Source organism: Somniosus microcephalus, chromosome 10 (genome assembly GCF_052327205.1).
Source record: "Somniosus microcephalus isolate GS21.2 chromosome 10, FLI_Smic_1.0, whole genome shotgun sequence".
NCBI classification, from domain to species: Eukaryota; Metazoa; Chordata; class Chondrichthyes; order Squaliformes; family Somniosidae; genus Somniosus; species Somniosus microcephalus.
Window position 1 is genome coordinate 211,053,891 of NC_140996.1, and position 20,728 is coordinate 211,074,618.

The 20,728-nt window shown below is 45.6% G+C and overlaps 1 protein-coding gene across 1 annotated transcript in view; it reads right to left on the reverse strand.

Annotated features, from left to right (window-relative positions):
- The window catches only part of oca2 (oculocutaneous albinism II), a 707,523-nt gene that overhangs the window by 135,578 nt on the left and 551,217 nt on the right, over positions 1 to 20,728 (reverse strand). Inside the window, exon 22 of the mRNA XM_085999552.1 lies at positions 17,524 to 17,617. Coding sequence (XP_085855678.1) covers positions 17,524 to 17,617 — 94 coding nt within the window. The remainder of the gene's footprint in view (positions 1 to 17,523; positions 17,618 to 20,728) is intronic.

The following is a 20,728-nucleotide window of genomic DNA, read 5'->3' on the forward strand; positions in this document are numbered from 1 at the left end:
CCTCATATGTCCATCCCCTCATCCCCGGGATTAACCGAGTGAACCTTCTTTGTACTGATCATACCCATATGTAGTTATTTGTGCCGTTAACTCGTCTATTTTGTTACGAATGCTACGTGCATTCAGATAGAGAACTTTCAAATGTGTTTTGTGACACTTAGTTCCTGCTTTTGCCCTTTTTATTACTTTACCTTTTACTCCATACCTTCTGCCCCTTCCTGACACACTCTGGCTTTTAATTTCCCCACTGCTACCTAAGTCTATGACCTTCTCCGTTGTCATTTTTATTATTTGCTCTCTAGGATCCTCCCCCCCACTAGTTAGTTTAAAGCCCTCTCTACAGCCCTAGTTATATGATCTGCCAGGACTCTAGTCCCAGCACTGGCCAAGTGAAGCCCATCCCAACGGAACAGCTCCCTCCTGCCCCAGTACTGGTGCCAGTGTCCCAGGAAGCAAAACCCATTTCTCCCACACCAGTCTTTGAGCCACGCATTTAACTCTCTAATTTTATTTGTCCTAGCCAAATTCGCTCGTGGCTCAGGTAATAATCCAGAGATTATTACCCTTGAGGTTCTGTTTTTTAATTTGACCCCTAGCTGCTCATACTCCTTTAACAGAACCGGCTTCCTAGTCCTATCTACGTCGTTTGTACCAACATGGACCACGACAACTGGATCCACCCCCTCCCACTGCAAGTTTCTTTCCAGCCCAGAGGAGATGTCCTTAACCCTGGCACCGGGTAGGCAACACAGCCTTCGGGACTCTTGCTGTCAGCTGCAGAGAACTCTATCTATCCCCCTAATAATACTATCCCCTACCACTACAACATTTCTATTTACTGCCCCCTCTTGAATGGCCCCCCGTTCCACGGTGCTGTGGCCAGGTTGCTCATCCTCCCTGCAGTCCCTGCTCCTGTCCCCACAGGGAGTAAGAACCTCGAACCTGTTGGTCAAGAGCAAGGGCTGCGGCTCCTCCAGCTCTACCTCCTGGATCCCCGTACCTGCCTCACTCGTAGTCACACCATCCTGTCCCTGACCATGGGCTACATCTGAATTACTTAACTTCATCGGTGTGACCACCTCCTGATACACAGAGTCCAGGTACTTCTCTCCCTCCCTGATGTGTCGCAGTGTCTGAAGCTCCGACTCCAGCTCATCAACACGGAGCTGGAGTTCCTGTAGCAGCAGACACTTGTCACAGACGTAATCACCGTGAGCCTCAATGGGGTTCACCGGCTCCCACATCTCGCAACAGTAACACATCACCTGCTCCATTCTATGTAATTAATTTAAAAAATTTATTGTTAGTTATGGACACCCTCTGCCCGATTTTAGATGCTAGTATCCCCTTTAATTAATTGGATTTAAATTAAATCAATCCCTCTAGTTACACCAGTTAAATGGTTTACCAACAGTCACTCTGCACCAGAAAGGCCTTGGTACACCACAGCAACCTTAAAAACTATAAACCACAGACTTAAAGTTTTAAAACGAGAGAAATACTCCAACCAATCACCTACCTGTTTTGTGGTGACGTCACACCTTGAATACTTTTTACCTCTCTCCTTGCCTGAGATTGGAGATTGGTACGCCTACCTGAGCCTCTGGGGCCTCTTGTAGTCGCTCTGCCGTGCTGTTCCGCCTCCACCCGCTGCCGATGCATCCTTGTTTTCAAATTCCTCCATGGCCTCACCCCTTCCTATCTCTGTAACCTCCTTCAGCCCCACAACACCACCCCGCCACTACCCCCCCCCACCCCCCGAGATATCTGCACTCATCTAATTCTGCCCTCTTGAGTATCCCTGATTATAATCGCTCAGCCATTGGTGGCACTGCCTTCTGTTGCCTAGGCCCTGAGCTCTGGAATTCCCTGCCTAAACCTCTCCACCTCTCTTTCCTCCTTTAAGATGCTCCTTAAAACCTACCTCTTTGACCAAGCATTTGGTCACCTGCCCTAATTGCTTCTTATGTGGCTCTGTGTCAAATTGTTTGACTTTTAATACTCCTGTGAAGCACCTTGGGACGTTTTACTATGTTAAAGGTGCTATATAAATACAAGTTGTTGTTGTTTCAGGTCAATGACCTTTCGTCAGAAGTAGGAATAGGAACTGGTTTGGACAGCAAGAAAATATGAAGTTGGTCCCATGGAAACTATTTTCTATATATAGGGTAAAAGGGAAATCGCAGTGTCAGATGAAAATCTCTTTAAAAGGAACAGGCATCCTTTGAGATTTTCCGTGTTAATCTGCCTCAGCTGGCTCCAGAATATGGAGAATATAAAAATGAATTCAAGCACAAATGACATTTTGTAGACTATGCTGAAGAAATCATAAAAAACTTTTCCCAGAGGTAATGTCGATAAATTGTTGTCCTGGCTTCTTAGAAATGATTGGAAGTATTGATCCATTTGTTGAAATTGTAGAATAGGTTTCATTTTAGGCCGACCTCAAACAGATTTTTGACGCACATGTAGGTTTGAAGAAAATGTCTCCAGGGTAGAATCAACCTATACTTAAGTGCGTACTGCTGGTTTCCCTTTTCCTGCAATCAATAAGACTTCCCTTTCATGACACATTCTATGAATAAAGAATGCATTAAAAAGAAGCAATTAAATCAAAACTCACAGTCTAGTTTCAGTTTTTCAGCATCAGATTGTGAATACAGAAGGGAGAGAGTTTGAGTGTCGCTCTTGGCTAATGTTTTGAACTCTCTGTAAGAATCATCAGTTCTAAGTTGACCAAGACAGCCCAGTACAAGATGGTAGCTCGGCTCGAGTACTCCTGCAGACTGGCAGAATTAGCTCAGTCCCTTCACCATGCAGGTGCAACAGGCGATTAAGAAGGCAAATGGTATGTTGGCCTTCATATCAAGGGGGTTCGAGTATAGGAATAGGGATACCTTACTACAGCTGTACAAGGTGCTGGTGAGACCGCATCTGGAGTATTGTGTACAGTTTTGGTCGCCCCATCTGCGGAAGGATGTTCTTGCCATGGAAAGAGTGCAGCGGCGATTTACCAGGCTGATACCTGGAATGGCGGGAATGACCTACGAGGAGAGATTGAATAGTTTGGGCTTGTACTCACTGGAGTTTAGAAGGTTGAGAGGGGATCTCATCGAAACATATAAAATTATGGCAGGCCTGGACAGGCTGAATTCAGAGAGAATGTTTCCAATGGCCGGGGAGCACAGAACCAGGGGCCACAGTCTAAAAATAGCGGGCAAATCATTTAAAACAGAGATGAGGAAGAATTTCTTCACTCAAAGAGTGGTGAGCCTGTGGAATTCCCTGCCACAGAGGGCTGTGAAGGCTAATTCAATAAATATTTTCAAGAGAGAATTGGATATATTTCTGACGGCTAAGGGGATTAAGGGTTACGGAGAAAAGGCGGGGACGGGGTACTGAACTGGTAAGATCAGCTATGATCTCAGACGAAGATCAGCCATGATCTCATTGAATGGCGGAGCAGGCTCGAAGGGCCGAATGGCCTACTCCTGTTCCTATCTCTATGTTTCTATGATGTTGTGTTTGTGGGCCCGTGCTGTGCGCAAATTGATATTACCTGCATTACAACAGTGACTACCTAAATAATGAATTGTCATAGTCAAGAGGAGAAGAGGAGGGGGTGAAACCTGAAACTGGGAGTAGGAGCAGGACTTGAGAAGAAATTCAGCTAAGTAATTGTTATGTATTGTGTGTTCTATTGTGTGTTCTCCTCCCACCTGTGGTGGCGCTGTCACAGGAGATAAATGGTTGGGTGTTCTCTGTTAAGTTTTAGCTCTCTTTGTTCGGAACTTTCCAGAACTTCTTTTCCTTCCAATAAAGCACTTCATGTTTGAATCTCTGAGTTCTGAGTCCTAAATTGTGTCTAGGTAGAAAGGTACCGACACAACAAGTGGCAACGAGGAGCGGATGAATCTGCGTACGTTACGGGTGCAGTGAGTAAACAGAAAATTTAATTTGAAACGTGAGATGGCTACTATATTAGGAAACATTGGTGATTTTGATGAAAATGTGGAGCAATGGAGCGCATATACGGAACGTTTTGACTATTTTGTATTGGCGAATGCGGTGGCAAATGAAAAGGTCGTGCCTACCTTTTTGAGTGTAATCGGGCCGAAGACTTTCAATTTACTTCGCAGCCTCGTGCAGCCAGATAAGCCAGGAACTAAAACATATAAGCAACTAGTGGAAATTCTTGGAGCACATTTTTCACCAAAACCTCTGGTTATTGCTGAGAGATTTAGATTTCATAAACGGAATCAAGAGGAGGGGGAATCAGTGACAATGTTTATTGCTGCTTTAAAAAGGTTGTCGGAACACTGCCAGTTCAAGGAGGTGCTGAATGACACCATTAGAGACAGACTTGTGCGTGGTCTGCAAAATGCAGCCACACAGAAGTGCCTTCTTACTGAGGACAACCGTACTCTTGAAAAGGCCATTGAAGTTAGTGTCTCCATGGAGATGGCGGAAAAGGAGGCTCACCAGTTGAGTTCAACAGGGAGAGTTCACAAGGTGTCGTCTGAGCCTAAAGGTGCGCGGAACGGCACATGTTACCGTGTGGGAAAACGGGCCATCACGCTAATGACTGCTGGTGTATGGAGCTGGAATGCCGAAATTGTGGCAAAAAAGGTCACATTAAACGCGCCTGTAGAGGTAATAAAAGAACAGACAGAGCTGGGATGCATGGAAGCAAAATGTCTGTATTTGGACAAGAGAGGAAAAAGAGTGTTCATTCAGTGCAGTATGATGGAACAAGCAAAACAGAGGGGAGCGACACCTCTGAGGAGGAAGAGGTGCACATACTGACGGTTGCAGGTGGTTCAAATGGCTACTGGGTGTCACCACTGGTGGAGGGACAATCAGTGCGGATGGAGGTGGACACAGCGCGGCTGTGTCCCTTGTTTCAGACACTGTCTACAACAAAATGCTAAAGCATCTTACCCTTCAGCCAACAAACATCGTGCTAAAGACGTATGCCGGCGAACCTGTGGCCATGAGAGGCGTCATTGAGGTGACAGTTAAATTGAACGGAAAGACTGCAAAACTGCCACTATATGTGGTAAAGGGAAATTACCCATCGCTACTGGGACGTGCGTGGCTAGAGAAAATCACGCTGGACTGGCCTGCAGTCCGCATGATGTCAAAAGGGGAGTCAGGTCTGACTGCAGTGTTAAACAAACATGCAGAACTCTTCAATGGGGAACTTGGGAGCATGAAAAAGATCAGCGTGAGACTGGACATTAAACCTGACAGCAAGCCGAAGTTTCACAAAGCCCGACCTGTACCCTATGCAATTAGGCCAAAAGTTGAGGCTAACTTGGAGGCCTTAGTCAAGAATGGAGTCCTGGAGCCTGTGAGCATGAGCAAATGGGCCACACCCATTGTTCCTGTCCTGAAAAAGGATGGATCTGTTCAAATCTGCGGGGATTTTAAAGTGACTATTAACCCGGTGCTGTCTGTGGAACAGTACCCTCTTCCCCTCATTGATGATCTTTTTACGGGCCTGGCCGGAGGGCAAAAGTTCAGCAAAATAGACTTATGCCAGGCTTATCTACAAATGCATGTCGATGACAAATCAAAGGAGCTGCTGACAATTGTGACACACAAGGGGCTATACAGGTACTGCCGCCTTCCGTTTGGAATTACGTCGGCCCCTGCTCTATGCCAAAGGGCAATGGATCAGATTTTGAGTGGACTGCCAGGAGTCCAGTGCTACCTGGATGACATCCTTGTCACTGGGACAAATGAGGATCATCTTCTGAACTTGGATGCGACACTACAACGACTGAAAGAGTACGGACTCAGAGTTCGTAAAGACAAATGTGAATTCTTTCAGTCTTCAGCTGAGTACCTGGGGCATGTGATTGACGCTACTGGCCTGCATAAGGCGCCGCCAAAGGTCAAGGCGCTCGTGGAGGCCCCAGCACCCCAGAATGTGAGCCAGTTACGTTCATTTCTGGGGCTACTTAACTACTATGGGAAGTTTATTCCAGACTTAGCAACATTGCTGAAGCCGTTACATCAGTTGCTATGTCAAGGCAAAACATGGAAATGGACTGAACTGTGCAATGAAGCTTTCGCCCAAGCAAAGAAAGCATTGCTGAATTCGGAGGTCCTGACACACTTCGACCCAAAGCTACCCGTGCAGCTAGCATGTGATGCATCACCATATGGTGTGGGAGCAGTCATATCCCACATCATGCCTTCGGGTGAAGAGAAACCTATCGCCTTCGCATCACGCACCTTGAACAAGGCCGAGAGTAACTATGCGCAGATCGAGCGTGAGGCCTTGGGAATCGTTTTTGGAATTCGAAAATTTCATCAGTACCTGTTTGGGAGAAGGTTCACACTCCTGACGGACCACCGTCCATTGACTTCAATCTTCGGGCCCCACACCGGAATTCCGTCTCTCGTTGCAAGCAGGATGCAAAGGTGGGCTTTACTGTTGTCAGGACACACATACAACATCAAATATCGCAAATCAGACTTGCACGGCAACGCAGACGGTCTCTCGAGGCTACCCTTGCCTGTTACTCCCCCAGAGCCTCGTCAGATAGACATCTTCTACTTTAGACAAGTGGAGGGAGCACCTGTCACTGCAGTTCAGGTGCGAAGGTACACCCGCAACGATCCAGTCCTGTCTGAGGTAATGGACGATGTCATTCGAGGGAGAGCGATAGGAGATTCTCCTAGTTTGAAACCTTATGTTTCAAAAAGAAATGAGCTCTCCGTCCAGGCAGGTTGTCTTCTTTGGGGACGCCATGTCATCATTCCGCCACCTCTGAGGGAACCTATACTGCAACAACTTCATACAGGCCACAGTGGGATGGTTCGGATGAAGGAAATGGCAAGAAGCTACTTCTGGTGGCCAGGTCTCGATGGGAATATTGAGGAGAAAGCCAAAACATGTTCCCCATGTCAAAGGGTCCGGAATGTTCCACAGCTGGCAACCCTACACCCCTGGGATTGGCCTGCAGAAGTGTGGCAGCGAGTACATGTAGACTTCGCCGGTCCTTTCGAAGGGAAGATGTTTATGGTGGTTGTGGACGCTCGTAGCAAGTGGCTGGAGGTCGCTGTGATGAGGTCTACCACGGCAGAGAAAACAATTGAGAAACTTGGTGAGATGTTCAGCCGTTATGGCTCACCAGAACAACTCGTAAGTGACAACGGTCCACAATTTGTATCACAGGAGTTTGCAACCTTCCTGCATGTGAATGGTGTCCAACACATCAGGTCTGCGCCCTATCATCCCTCTACTAACGGCCAGGCAGAAAGGTTTGTGCAAACTTTGAAGCACGCCTTGAAGGCCTCGCAAGGTCAGGGCTCAATCCACCAATGTCTGAACAGCTTCCTGTTGTCCTACAGGAACGAGCCGCGTGCCACAACCAAAACTTCCCCCGCTTCGCTCATGATGAAGAGGCAGTTGCAGACAAGTTTTGACTTACTCAAACCTCCAAGGGCAGAACAGGTTGTCCATTGTCAACAACAAGCTCAAGTTGAAAAGAGAGAGAAAAGAGCCAAGGAGAGACGGTTTCATCCGGGAGAGCACGTCCTAGCTCGAAACTACAACACTGGACCGAAATGGGTTCCTGCTACGGTGATCGCGCAGACGGGCCCTGTGTCTTACACGGTTGAGACTGCTGAGGATGTCGTCTGGAGAAGACACACTGATCAACTGTTGCTAGGAGCAGAGACAGCCACAGAGGCTCCAACGGCTGGTTGGCCTGAACTGTTTCCGGATGATACCGCAAACCAGCATCCTTTGCCACAGTGCTCTTCTCCAACACAGGAAGTCAAAGAGACTGTTCCACCTGTGCAAACTCCTGACTTTCAACTGACACAGGCACCTTCTCCATCCAGGCCTGTGTCAATGCCTACTGCTGTGGAAGCCAGCGATGACCGCCGGTATCCTGTCAGAGAGCGGCGGCCTCCAAGACGCTTGGATCTGTAGGCTTAGTGACTTACCCACAAGACTGGGGTGAATAAACCCCAGGGTAAAGTCAGGGTTTGAGGCAGTCTACCTCTACCCTCGGTTAGTTGAGTGCATTGAAAGTAACTTACCTGTTGAGGAATAATGTGGACCTTCCATTTAAGAGGGGAGGAAATGTTATGTATTGTGTGTTCTATTGTGTGTTCTCCTCCCACCTGTGGTGGCGCTGTCACAGGAGATAAATGGTTGGGTGTTCTCTGTTAAGTTTTAGGTCTCCTTGTTCGGAACTTTCCAGAACTTCTTTTCCTTCCAATAAAGAACTTCATGTTTGAATCTCTGAGTTCTGAGTCCTAAATTGTGTCTAGGTAGAAAGGTACCGACACAACAGTAATAACCATGCAAAATATCAACTTTCTAATAAATACTCCCAGTTGTGAAAGGTACAGTTTTATCCCATATCCATGCAGGGTAAACATAGTGGGGCCAAAATTTCATAGCCATTCTGGTGGACGCCATCTCAGCAATTCCCCCTGCACCTACATAACTCTCCTCTTAAGTACGTGCTGTTTTCTACCCTTTAGCCAGTTTCTTAATCATTTTCCAATGCTTACACTGGATCCCCATCACTTTTGAGCTTAACTAGTAGCCTTTTAAGAACATAAGAACATAAGAAATAGGAGCAGAAGTAGGCCATTTGGCCCCTCGAGCCTGCTCCACCATTCAATAAGATCATGGCTGATCTGATCTTGGCCTCAACTCCACTTTGCCGCCCGCTCCCCGTAACCCTCGACACCCCTGTAGTTCAAATATATGTCTACCTCCGCCTTGAATATATTTGTGTGGATCTTTGTCAAGTTTTTTTCTGGAAGATTAGGTGGACCCTATCATAGTCCTTTCCATGGCCCACTTGGGACGTAAGCTCCTCAAAGAGGTCAAGAAAATTTGCTAGGCAGGATCTTCCCCTTCGGAATCCTTGGCAGCTGTTATTTACAAACAATTCTACAGCTTTCTCCTGATAATTGATTCCATTATTTTGCATGGCATTTGCGTACAACAAATGGGTCTGTCCTTGCTTGTGTCTGCCTTTTCGCTCTATTTGAAAAGGGGCACCACGTTAGCCGGTTTCTAATATGTTTAGTTGTAAAGTATCACAAATATTGCAACATTTTGGTGTCCAATTTTTCATGATTACCTTAACTTTCATAAACATAGTAGAAAGTAAAATCTCCAAAGAATACTAATTTGACATAGGCAATGATGTGTATTGAAATATATAAGGAGTGAGAATTATAACGTATGTAACAAGTGACTTCATGCCACAAAATGTTGCTTGTCAACCTGTTCCACCAATTACTGCTCAACAATGACTAGCCCTCACACAATCTCACAGCTCTTTCATCGCACCTCATGCATTTACAACAAGACCAACTTGCATTTATATAGCGCGTTTAACATAGGAAAGTATCCCAAGGCGCTTCACAGGAGCGTAGTCAGACAAACATTGACACCAATCCAAAGAAGGAGATATTAGGATATGTGACTAAAGGTTTGGTCAAAGAGGTAGGTTTTAAGGAGGGTTTTAAAGGAATCATAGAATCATAGAATGGTTACAGCACAGAAGGAGGCTATTTGGCCCATCGAGCCCGTGCTGGCTCTCTGCAAGAGCATCTCAGCTTGTCCCACTCCCCCCGCCCTTTCTCCGTAGCCCTGCAAATGTTTTTCTTTCAGGTACTTATCCAATTCCCTTTTGAAAGCCACGATTGAGTCTGCCTCCACCACCCTTTCAGGCAGCGCATTCCAGATCCTAATCACTCGCTGCGTAAAAAAGTTTTTCTTCATGTCGCCTTTGGTTCTTCTGCCAATCACTTTAAATCTGTGTCCTCTGGTTCTCGACCCTTCCGCCAATGGGAACAGTTTCTCTCTATCTACTCTGTCCAGACCCCTCATGATTTTGAACACCTCTATCAAATCTTCTCTCAATCTTCTCTGCTCTAAGGAGAACAACCCCAGCTTCGCCAGTCTATCCACGTAATTGAAGTCCCTCATCCCTGGAATCATTCTCGTAAATCTTTTCTGCACCCTCTCCAAGACCTTTACATCCTTCCTAAAGTGCGGTGCCCAGAATTGGACACAGTACTCCAGTTGAGGTCGAACCAGTGTTTTATACAGGTTCATCATAACTTCCACACTTTTGAAGAAAGCGGTGGAAAGGTTTAGGGCCTATACGGCTGAAGTCCACCAATTGTGCAGTGAAGGGAGTGGATATACGAGAGTTGGGAGGAACACAGGGTTTTGGAGGGTTGTAGAGCGGGAGGTGCTTACAGAGCTAGGGAAGGACAAGGCTACGGAGTCATTTGAACAGGAGGATAAGAATTTTTAAGATCAAGATGTTGGTGGACTGGGAGCCAATGTAGGTCAGCGAGGACATACTTCAACAGGTCACACATTCAAGCTGTAACTTACACTGAAAGCATTGGTACAATTATATCTTCCGTGGGCTTTAACATATCAAAGCAGTAGAACACAACCCACTGTAAGATACATAGAAACATAGAAGATAGGAGCAGCAGTAGGCCATTCAGCCCTTCGAGTCTGCTCCACCATTCAGTGTGATCATGGCTGATCATCCAAATGCAGTACCCTGTCCCTGCCTTTTCCCCATATCCCTTGATCCCTTTAGCCTCAAGAAATATATCCAACTCTTTCTTGAATATATTTAATGAACTGGCCTCCACCGCCCTCTGTGGCAGGGAATTCCACAGGTTCACCACTCTCTGGGTGAAGAAATTCCTCCTCATTTCAGTCCTAAATGGCTTACCCCTTATCCTTAGACTATGACCCCTGGTTCTGGACTCCCCGGCCATCAGAAACATCCTTCCTGCATCTAGTCTGTCCAGACCTGACAGAATTTTATAGGTTTCGATGAGATCCCCTCTCAATCTTCTAAACTCCAGTGAGTATAAGCCCAATCGACACAATCTCTCCTCATATGTCATTCCTGCCATCCCAGGTATCAGCCTGGTGAATCTTCGCTGCACTCCCTCCATGGCAAGAACGTCCTTCCTCAGGTAAGGTGACCAAAACTGCACACAATACTCAAGGTGCGGTCTCACCAAGGCCCTGTACAACTGTAGCAAGACATCCTTGTTCCTGTACTCGAACCCTCTTGCTACGAAGGCCAACATACCATTTGCCTTCTTAACCGCCTGCTGCACGTGCATGCTTACCTTCAGCGACTGGTGCACAAGGACACCCAGGTCTCTTTGCACTTCCCCTTCTCCCAATCTATTGCCATTCAAATAATAATCTGCCTTCCTGTTTTTGCCACCAAAGTGGATAACCTCACATTTATCCACATTATAGTGCATTTGCCATGTTTCTGCCCAATCACCCAACCTGTCCAAATCGTACTGGAGTTTCCCGACATCCTCCTCACAGCATACCCTCCCACCCAGCTTTGTGTCGTCTGCAAATTTGGAGATATTACATCTAGTTCCCTTGTCCAGATCATTAATATATATTGTGAACAGCTGGGGTCCAAGGACCGATCCCTGCGGTACCCCACTAGTCACTGCCTGCCACTCGGAAAACGACCCGTTTATTCCAACTCTTTGCTTTCTGTCCGCCAACCAGTTCGCTATCCAAGTCAATACCTTGCCCCCAATCCCATGTGCCTTAATTTTGCACGCTAATCTCTTGTGTGGGACCTTATCGAAAGCCTTCTGAAAGTCCAAATACACCACATCCACTGGTTCTCCCTTATCTATTTTACTATCTACAATACATGGTCACGTACTAACACCCAGGATGGGCTGTAGGTTGGGTGTGGTACTGTCATGGTTATGGTACCAGACTAACAACACCGAGAACTTCATATACCACAATAGTAGCCATGGTGTGGAGATGCCGGAGTTGGACTGGGGTGGACAAATGTAAGAAGTCACACAACACCAGGTTATAGTCCAACAGCTTTATTTGAAATCACAAGCTTTCGGAGCGCTGCTCCTTCTTCAGGTGAAGTTCTTCAAAATAGTAAGTTGTGAAATGCTGGTAAATTGTGGGCTAGCTCCAGAAAAATGAGGATGAAAGTTGCAGGATTGTTGTAAAAAGCCAATTAATTCACTAACGTCCTTCAGGAAAGGAAGCTTGCCACCCTTGCCTGATTTTCCTTCCACTTAAATTAATGTTCCTCTACAAGCTTCGGCTCCGACTCTCTGGTGCTGAACTCCCATGGCAGTTCTCCTGATTATTTTCCATAACTTTGGGGGGGAAGATGAAAACCCCGAAGTTATGGCGGGTGATTGGGAAAACTCCTGTGGAAATCCAACCCTATGCTGTCATCTCCCCAATGCCGCAAGCGCTCTGAAGTCCAACCCATAGTGTAAAACTGACCAGAGCACTGTCGCCCTCAGCATACTCTGCGATATAAATGTGCTACACGATTCTATATTGGGCTTCAGAGAGAGCGGGAGGAAGCAGAAGGACTTAACATTTGAGCTTATCCCCAAGTGCATGAGACTTTGGGCACAGAAAGAAAATGTATGGCTTTCAAAAACGATAAGGGGCTCTCCTGGTGCATTGTTCACAGTCCCAGTCCTGTGTAGCCTTTGGGCTGGAGGCGAAAGACCATAGTATCAGGGAGCAGGGTATAAAGACAAAAGCAAAAAAAAATGAAGATAATAAAAAGCACTAAAATAGGATGTGGAAAATGACATTTAAAAAATACACAAAAGCATCCGCCCCTTTAAGAGCTCCCTCGTGCTTGCTACTTCCTGTTTCACCCAATCCAGAGTGTCCCGTGCGAAAGTAAATTGCGCGAGTCAATGTTCTGATTTAATCCATCATTAAAATGAATGTGTAAGAAGAATTTGGGCGAGTCTAACAGGTCACCTGGAATATTGCACGCCGCGGTAATCGGGCGGTTACCCGATGAAAGGGATTCCCATTTGGTTTCCAGGCCCTGGCAGATTATCCCACACTGACACTTCACGTCGACTTAAAAAAAAACGACCCGAAAATTCACCACTTGATAAATTCTGCATTTTTCAGTTCCTATCTTCTTTCCTGAGTTGGTACAATTTGCTGAATGTGAATATATTTAACTTTCTCATTAAAGATAGAGGAGACTCTGCAGTGTGTATAAAAAGTTAATTAAGGATATAATTAAACATATGAGGCAAGTTTTTAGTTTGCGATAGTGATCCAATTAAATCCCGTAGGGTTTATCTATTAAGATTACTAAAGCATCACCTCAAACAGTAGTCAGAGACCAACAATGGAATTGCCATGAAGCTTGGCTACCAAGTTAACAACGAGAACAAAATCATGAATGCTAATAATACAGGATCAGACCAAGAGGTGGTTCGTGCAAAGCTGCACATATAGTGCCAAGCAAATAATACAATCTCTATCCCAGAAGGCTATGGATGCTCAGCCATTGGGTAGATTCAAGACTGAGATCGATAGATTTTTGGGCACAGGGAATTAAGGGATCTGGGGATCGAGCGGGAAAGTGGAGTTGAGGTCGAAGATCAGCCATGATCTTATTGAATGGCGGAGCGGGCTCGAGGGGCCGTATGGCCTGCTCCTGCTGCTATTTCTCATGTAAGAGTAAAGCAAGAAAACCTAAATTGGTCTTCTCCCCAATTCCCAACACCCCCAATTTTTCTCCCTCCAAAATAGTCAGTCTTACTTAGATATGGCTTCATGAATGACAGCAGTTGACCCTGATCCCATCCTTACTCATCGAAGACATCACACCCAACCCAAAATCCTCACGCATGCACCTTGCAACAGGCGTCTCTGAATAGCGGCGGTAGATTTTCACCTCATTAGCCAAAAGGAGATAAGGCCAAAGCTAGTGCCCCAATAGAAGGATTAACTATTTTGCTATCTTAAAGCAGAAAAGGGGATTTCACATAAACAAATTAGCGCACTCATTACTAATTTTGCACACAGTAATTTCAATTCATTTGGGTATGATCTTTCAACAACATTTTTCACCTCCGATTTCAAGGACCCTGTAATTGGATGAGTACTGTCGACTTGTACAATTCAAAATAAAGGGGCTGCAACATTAACAACTGATCTGTTCCCTCTTATGTTAGGCACTCTAATATATACCTTACAATTTTACTCTAAACGTTTAAATCCATTGGCTTGACTCAGTCACACTCTTGCTGCTTAGTCAGAAGATCATAAATTCAAGCCGCACTCCAGGACTCGAGCACATAATCAAGGCTGGCGCTTCAGTGAAGTACTGAAGAAGGGCTACTTTATTGAAGTCTTTAGGATGAGAGGTTAAACAGAAGCCCTGTCTGTCCATTCAGGTGGATGTAGAAGAGCCCATGCACTATTTGAAAAAGAGCTGCAGTGTTGTTCTGGCACAACACCTGCCATTTATCTCATTTGCTGTTTGTAGGAGCTTGCTGTGCGCAAATTGGTTGTCATGTTTGCCTATGTAACTGCATTTCAAAAGTAATTAATTGATTGTGAAGTGCACTGTGATAATCCTGTGGACATTAAAAGGTGCTATATGGTCACAAGTTCTTGTTTTCATATCTGCCTATAGTATTGCAGCCTTATATATGCTGCCACTGCAGAGGCAGAAGCTCACAAGGTAATTAACAGAGTTACCACCCTGTCTTGGTAAATGCTTCCACAACATGATCTGAAACGGCTTGGGTTTGAGTACATAGCACACATTGAGAGTTAATCAGCTATGACCTTAGTGAAACGCTAATGACCTACTGATAATGGAACTGCTTCTGCTTGATAGTTTCACAGTTCACTGGAGCATATTAATGGCTTTCTTTCAGGAAGTGTTTGATTTGGCTCATTATAAACTGATACGGAAACTTTTATAAATCCAATATACTAATTGAAAGATTAAAAGATATAAAATATACATAATGATACATTTTATGCTCAGTGCATGGGAATACAGGGAATGAACTGGGAAAATGGAATCAGGGTGCATGCTTCACTGCAGTACAGGCTTGATGAGCCAAATGACCGCCTTCTGTGCTGCCAGTTAAATATTCTATAGACCGGATTTCCTGCCCCAACACTGAACAAAGGCAAAGTACATGGTCCGGGCATCCTCGGCAAAAGCTCCTTCCACTCACCCCCAGCCCCCCCCCCCACCCCACACCCATCCCCACCACCACCACCTCCTGCCCCCCACCAACAGATCTTAGCACCAGACAATTGTGCTCTGCTGGCCTCAAGAACCTCTGATTGTTAAAAACATAAGAAATAGGAGGAGTAGAAGCAGGAGTCGGCCATTTGGCTCTTCGAGCCTGCTCCGCCATTCAATAAGATCATGGCTGATCTTCTACCTCAACTCCACTTTCCTGCACTATCCCCATATCCCTTGATTCCCTTATATCCCTTGATTCCCCGTTGTTCTCCAGCAGCAGCCAAGAAGGTCCCAAGATATGGTGGCCCACTCTGACATATCTTGAGGGGTCCTCTTGACCTTGCTGTCAGGACCCACTTAGACCGGTTTCTTGAGGCACCCTGTGTCTAGGTGCACATCGACAGGAGGAGGCTAGGAATACCCCCTCTCACCTAATGACGATGATTCTGATATTACAGGCCCATGCTCAGGTCCGCACTCCTGGGGAAACCTTAGAAGTCTCTAACTCTTGGTTGATGTTATTTCAAACATTGAATTCTGTTTCCATCTCAGGATACATTACACATGCTTTGGAGAAAAGGGATTAATATTTTATTGAATATTTGTCTGTGGAATGAAACATATTTTGCAGCGAGTGGCAGGATCAAGAATTCCCAAGTCCTGATATACAACGACGTTAGACACAAGCTAAAGTTTCTGCTGCTCACCTCCAGCAATGGATGAAAAATTGCTCTGTTCATTATTGATTAAATTCACCAATCCTGTGCTCCCAGTGGTTAGCTATGCTTGAAGCGAGCATAGGTCTACCGACCATAGAACATATATATCAGAGACGCTGCCTGCGGAGGGCACGGTCCATCATCGGGGACCCTGCCCACCCCAGCCACAGTCTGTTCGCCCTCCTACCATCTGGAGGACGCTGCGGATGCATTCGCACCCGTATGACCAGATTTGGGAACAGCTTCTTTCCCAGGGCTGTCATCCTACTGAACTCCACAGATGGACACTAAGGCCTGCACACCTGCCGATGCACTTTATTATGGTCATATTTATGCTAATATATATGTACAAATGTATGTTGAAATGTTTAAGTGTCCTAATCCAAATTGTACACTCTCGGGAGCCGCAAGCCTACATTTCGTTGTGCTGCACTTGTGCACTAACAATGACAATAAAAGTTGATTTGATTTGATTTGATTTGAGGTCAAAGGTAAGCTCCCCACTGGGAGTGCAAGATTGGTGAACTTACTCTTATATCATAAGTCATAAGCCCGCACTTTTTGAATGCATGTACATTAATGCTAAACATGGTGAACAGAACAATTCTTCCCCCAATATGTTGAACCCCAACCTTAGAAGACTTTCTCTACTGTAGAGGTAACGATGCCTCGGTGGGAAGAGAAACCATTGTTGGAGATTCTCTGGCTACGATGACACAAGACCTTTATTTTTACATCGAGTCTATAGCACAGAAACAGGCCATTCAGTCTGGTCTATGTTGGCGTTTATGCTCCACACGAGCCTCCTCCTTCCCCCTCTTCATCTAACCTCACCAGCATATCCTTCTATTCCTTTCTCCCTAATATGTTCTTATCTAGTTTCCCCTTAAATGTATCTCTTCTATTTGCTTCAACTACTCCTTGTGGTAGCGAGTTCCACATTCATACCACACTTTGGGTAAAGAAGTTTCACCTGAATTCTCTATTGGGTTTATTAGTGACTATCTTATATTTATGACCTCTTGCTTTTCCCCACAAGTGGAAACATTTTCTCTACGTCTACCCTATCAAACCCGTTCATTACCTAAAGACCTCGATCAGGTCACCCCCCAGCCTTCTCTTTTCTGGAGAAAAGAGCCCCAACCTGTTTAGCCTTTCCTGATAGGTATATCCTCTCAGTTCTGGTAGCATCCTTGTGAATCGTTTTTGCACCTTTTCCACTGCCTCTATATCCTTTTCCTCATATGGAGACCAGAACTGTGCACAGTACTCCAAGTGTGATATGGAGACCAGAACTGTGCACAGTACTCCAAGTGCGATATGGAGACCAGAACTGTGCACAGTACTCCAAGTGTGATATGGAGACCAGAACTGTGCACAGTACTCCAAGTGTGGTCCAACCAGGGTTCGATACAAGTTTAACATAACTTCTCTGCTTTACAATTCTATCTCTCTAGAAATGAACCCCAGTGCTTGGTTTGCTGTTTTTATGTCCTTATTAACCTGTGTCGCTACATTTAGTGATTTGTGAATGTGTACTCCTGGATCCCTTTGCTCCTCTACCCCATTTAGACTCTTATTATCCAAGCATTATGTGATCTCTTTATTCTACCGACCAAAATGCACCACCTCACACTTATCCATATTGAAATTAATTTGCCAATTACACACTCATTCTGCAAGTTTATTAAATGCCTTCTTATATTTAGACAAAGTTTTCAAGCAAGTTTTACCTGAAAAATGCCATGAAGGAGAAGCCGTAGCCATGTTGCTCTGCTATCCCGGCACACACTACATTGGCAGAAGCTCCAATCAATGTTCCATTGCCTGCAAATGGCAAAGGGCAATTATCAGAAGTTCAGAAGAAAAAGACAATGAAATATCAATGATCATGTAATACGTTCCCAAACTTCATGAAAAGGCCAAAAGCAATCAACAAACCCAAGAATGACGTAGTAACCTTAATTACTTGATTGGGCAATTGAAGGTAGATTAAAAACAAATGCAATTTTTACTTCTCATAAGCGATGCAAAATATGTAAATGTATGTTCATGGCAAAACTTCATTTATTCAAACACAAAACCAAAAAGTGAAAACAGGAAAAGCACTTCTACTGTAATGCCCTAATCTCCCACAAACTGACCCTGGCTCAGTTGGTAGCGCTATTCCCTCCAACTGAGAAGGTTGTGGGTTAAAACTCCACTCCAGGATTTGAGTACATAATCTCATAGAGTCATAGAGTTAGAGTCATAGAGTTTTTACAGCACAGAAAGAGGCCCTTCGGCCCATCGTGTCTGCGCCGCCCATCCATCCCTGTCCAGTCTAATCCCATTTTCCAGCATTTGGTCCATAGCCTTGTATGCAATGGCATTTCAAGTGCTCATCCAAATGCTTCTTGAATGTTGTGAGGGTTCCTGCCTCCACCACCCTTTCAGGCATTGAGTTCCACATTCCAACCACCCTCTGGGTGAAAAAGTTCCTCCTCAAATCCCCTCTAAATCTCCTGCCCCTTACCCTGAATCTATGCCCCCTTGTTATTGACCCCCCCACTAAGGGGAAAAGTTCCTCTTTATCTACCCTATCTATGCCCCTCATTATTTTGTACACCTCAATCAGGTCCCCCCTCAGCCTTCTCTGCTCCAAGGAAAACAACTCCAGCCTGTCCAGCCTCTCTTCATAGCTGAGGCGCTCCATCCCAGGTAACATCCTGGTGAATCTTCTCTGCACCCTCTCCAAAGCAATCACATCCTTCCTATAGTGAGGCGACCAGAACTGCACACAGTACTCCAGCTGTGGCCTCACCAGCGTTTTGTACAGCTCCATCATAACCTCCCTGCTCTTATATTCTATGCCTCGGCTAATGAAGGCAAGTATCCCATATGCCTTTTTAACCACCTTATCTACCTGCTCCGCTGCCTTCAGGGATCTATGTACATGTACACCAAGGTCCCTCTGACCCTCTGTACTTCCTAGGGTCCTACCACTCATTGTGTATTCCCTTGCCTTATTTGTCCGTCCAAAATGCATCACCTCGCACTTTTCAGGGTTAAATTCCATTTGCCACTTTTCCGCCCATCTGACCAACCCGTTTATATCGTCCTGTAGCCGGAGGCTTTCCTCCTCGCAATTTACCACCCCACCAATTTTCGTGTCATCTGCGAACTTACTGATCATACCTTTTACATTCTCATCCAAATCATTAATGTAGATCACAAACAATAAGGGACCCAGCACCGATCCCTGAGGTACCCCACTGGACACAGGCTTCCAGTCACAATCTAGGCTGACGCTTCTAAGAACATAAGAACATAAGAAATAGGAGCAGGAGTAGACCAATCGGCCCCTTGAGCCTGCTCCGCCATTCAATAAGATCATGGCTGATCTGATCCTAACCGCCAATCTACTATCACAGAACCATATCCTGAATCTAACAGAATTAGACACACAAAATAGGAGCAGGATCAGGCTACACGGCCCCTGGGCCCGCTCCGCTACCCACAGGGCCATGTCCGATCCGAACCTAGACTCATGTCCAAATTCCTGCCCGCTCCCCGTAACCCTTAATTCCCTTTACTTCTAGGAAACTGTCTATTTCTGTTTTAAATTTATGTAATGATGTAGCTTCTACAGCTTTTTGGGGCAGCATATTCCATGGACCTACCACCCTCTGAGTGAAGTAGTTCCTCCTCATCTCAGTTTTGAAAGAGCAGCTAGGGCTCCTCCTGACTGCACAAAACAGCTGAGGACCGCTGATGGCCCCCTCTCACCCCCTTCCCAATCACTTCCACCACCCCGCCCCCCCCCCCATCCACCCCCAATCCCCGAACCTACCTGTGGGCCCCTGGCACTGGCTGTAATTGGTTAGGCCCAGACAAGTGAGCTGCACTGGGATGCCCGACTGGCTCCCCCAGCTCGCCTGAATTATGTTGACAAGGCTCATGGACGAATCTAGTTCGGTTTCCAGGCCTCTCCATTCCGGTGTACCGTCACTGCACACCACAGGAGTCGCTCCCGGTTTGGGGCGCTAATGAATTTAGGCTCTGTTATCTTTCAGAATTTATATTAAACCCTGGCCCTATTTCCCTTTTTAGGTAGATGTAAAACAGCCAGGACACTATTTGAAGAAGAGCAGAGAAATTCTCCTGGTGTCCTGGGCAAGATTCATCCTTCAATCAACACCAACAAAAACAGATTGGCCCAGAAATTCGGGTCCCCACGGGTGAGTACATGCATAGGGCCAACGAAAGTGCCGGTTTCGTGCATGCACTGCACATGCGCTGGAAACCGGAACTTCCGTTCCCTTGAAGGAAGGGGTTCACAGGTCAAACGCGTGCGCCGGAGAGGCAGCGCGTACGCCTGGAACTTCCAATTTCTTTACAGGTTTCTCCATGCGGGTAAGTCTCCAGCAGCTGTGCAAGGCCTGCTTTTAACAAGGTAAGTGGCGAATTAAGTAAAATTAAAATATTTTTTCCATAGGTTTATTATTTTTAAATACTTTAAAGAAAGGTAAGTTTATTTTTAGCCCCATTAAAAACTGTAATTAATTTTTCCAAAAATTTAAATTATTGTTTAAAATAGTTATTTTATGTAATTTATAGTTATTATAAAAATGTGATTTAAAAAAAAAATTATTTGAAGTTTTAGTTAGGTTTTGGGGCCGATCTCTATTCATAGATTTGACAGGTCTTCCTGTTAAATTTATGAATGGAGATTCCCTGCTACGATTGGTTCTCCATGGCCCATGTGATCCCAGGGGATGCTTCGAACTAACTGCGCCCCTGGGATGCGCAAGCACTGTGCACTGGCAGCTGGAGGAGGCCCAGGATCAGAATCCCACGCGGGCCCATAGCTCAACGGCCGGCGCGCGAGGTAAGTGCAGGTCGGGGGGCTTGCACCCGCGGGAAACCTCCGACCCGAATTTCTGGGCCATTAACTGT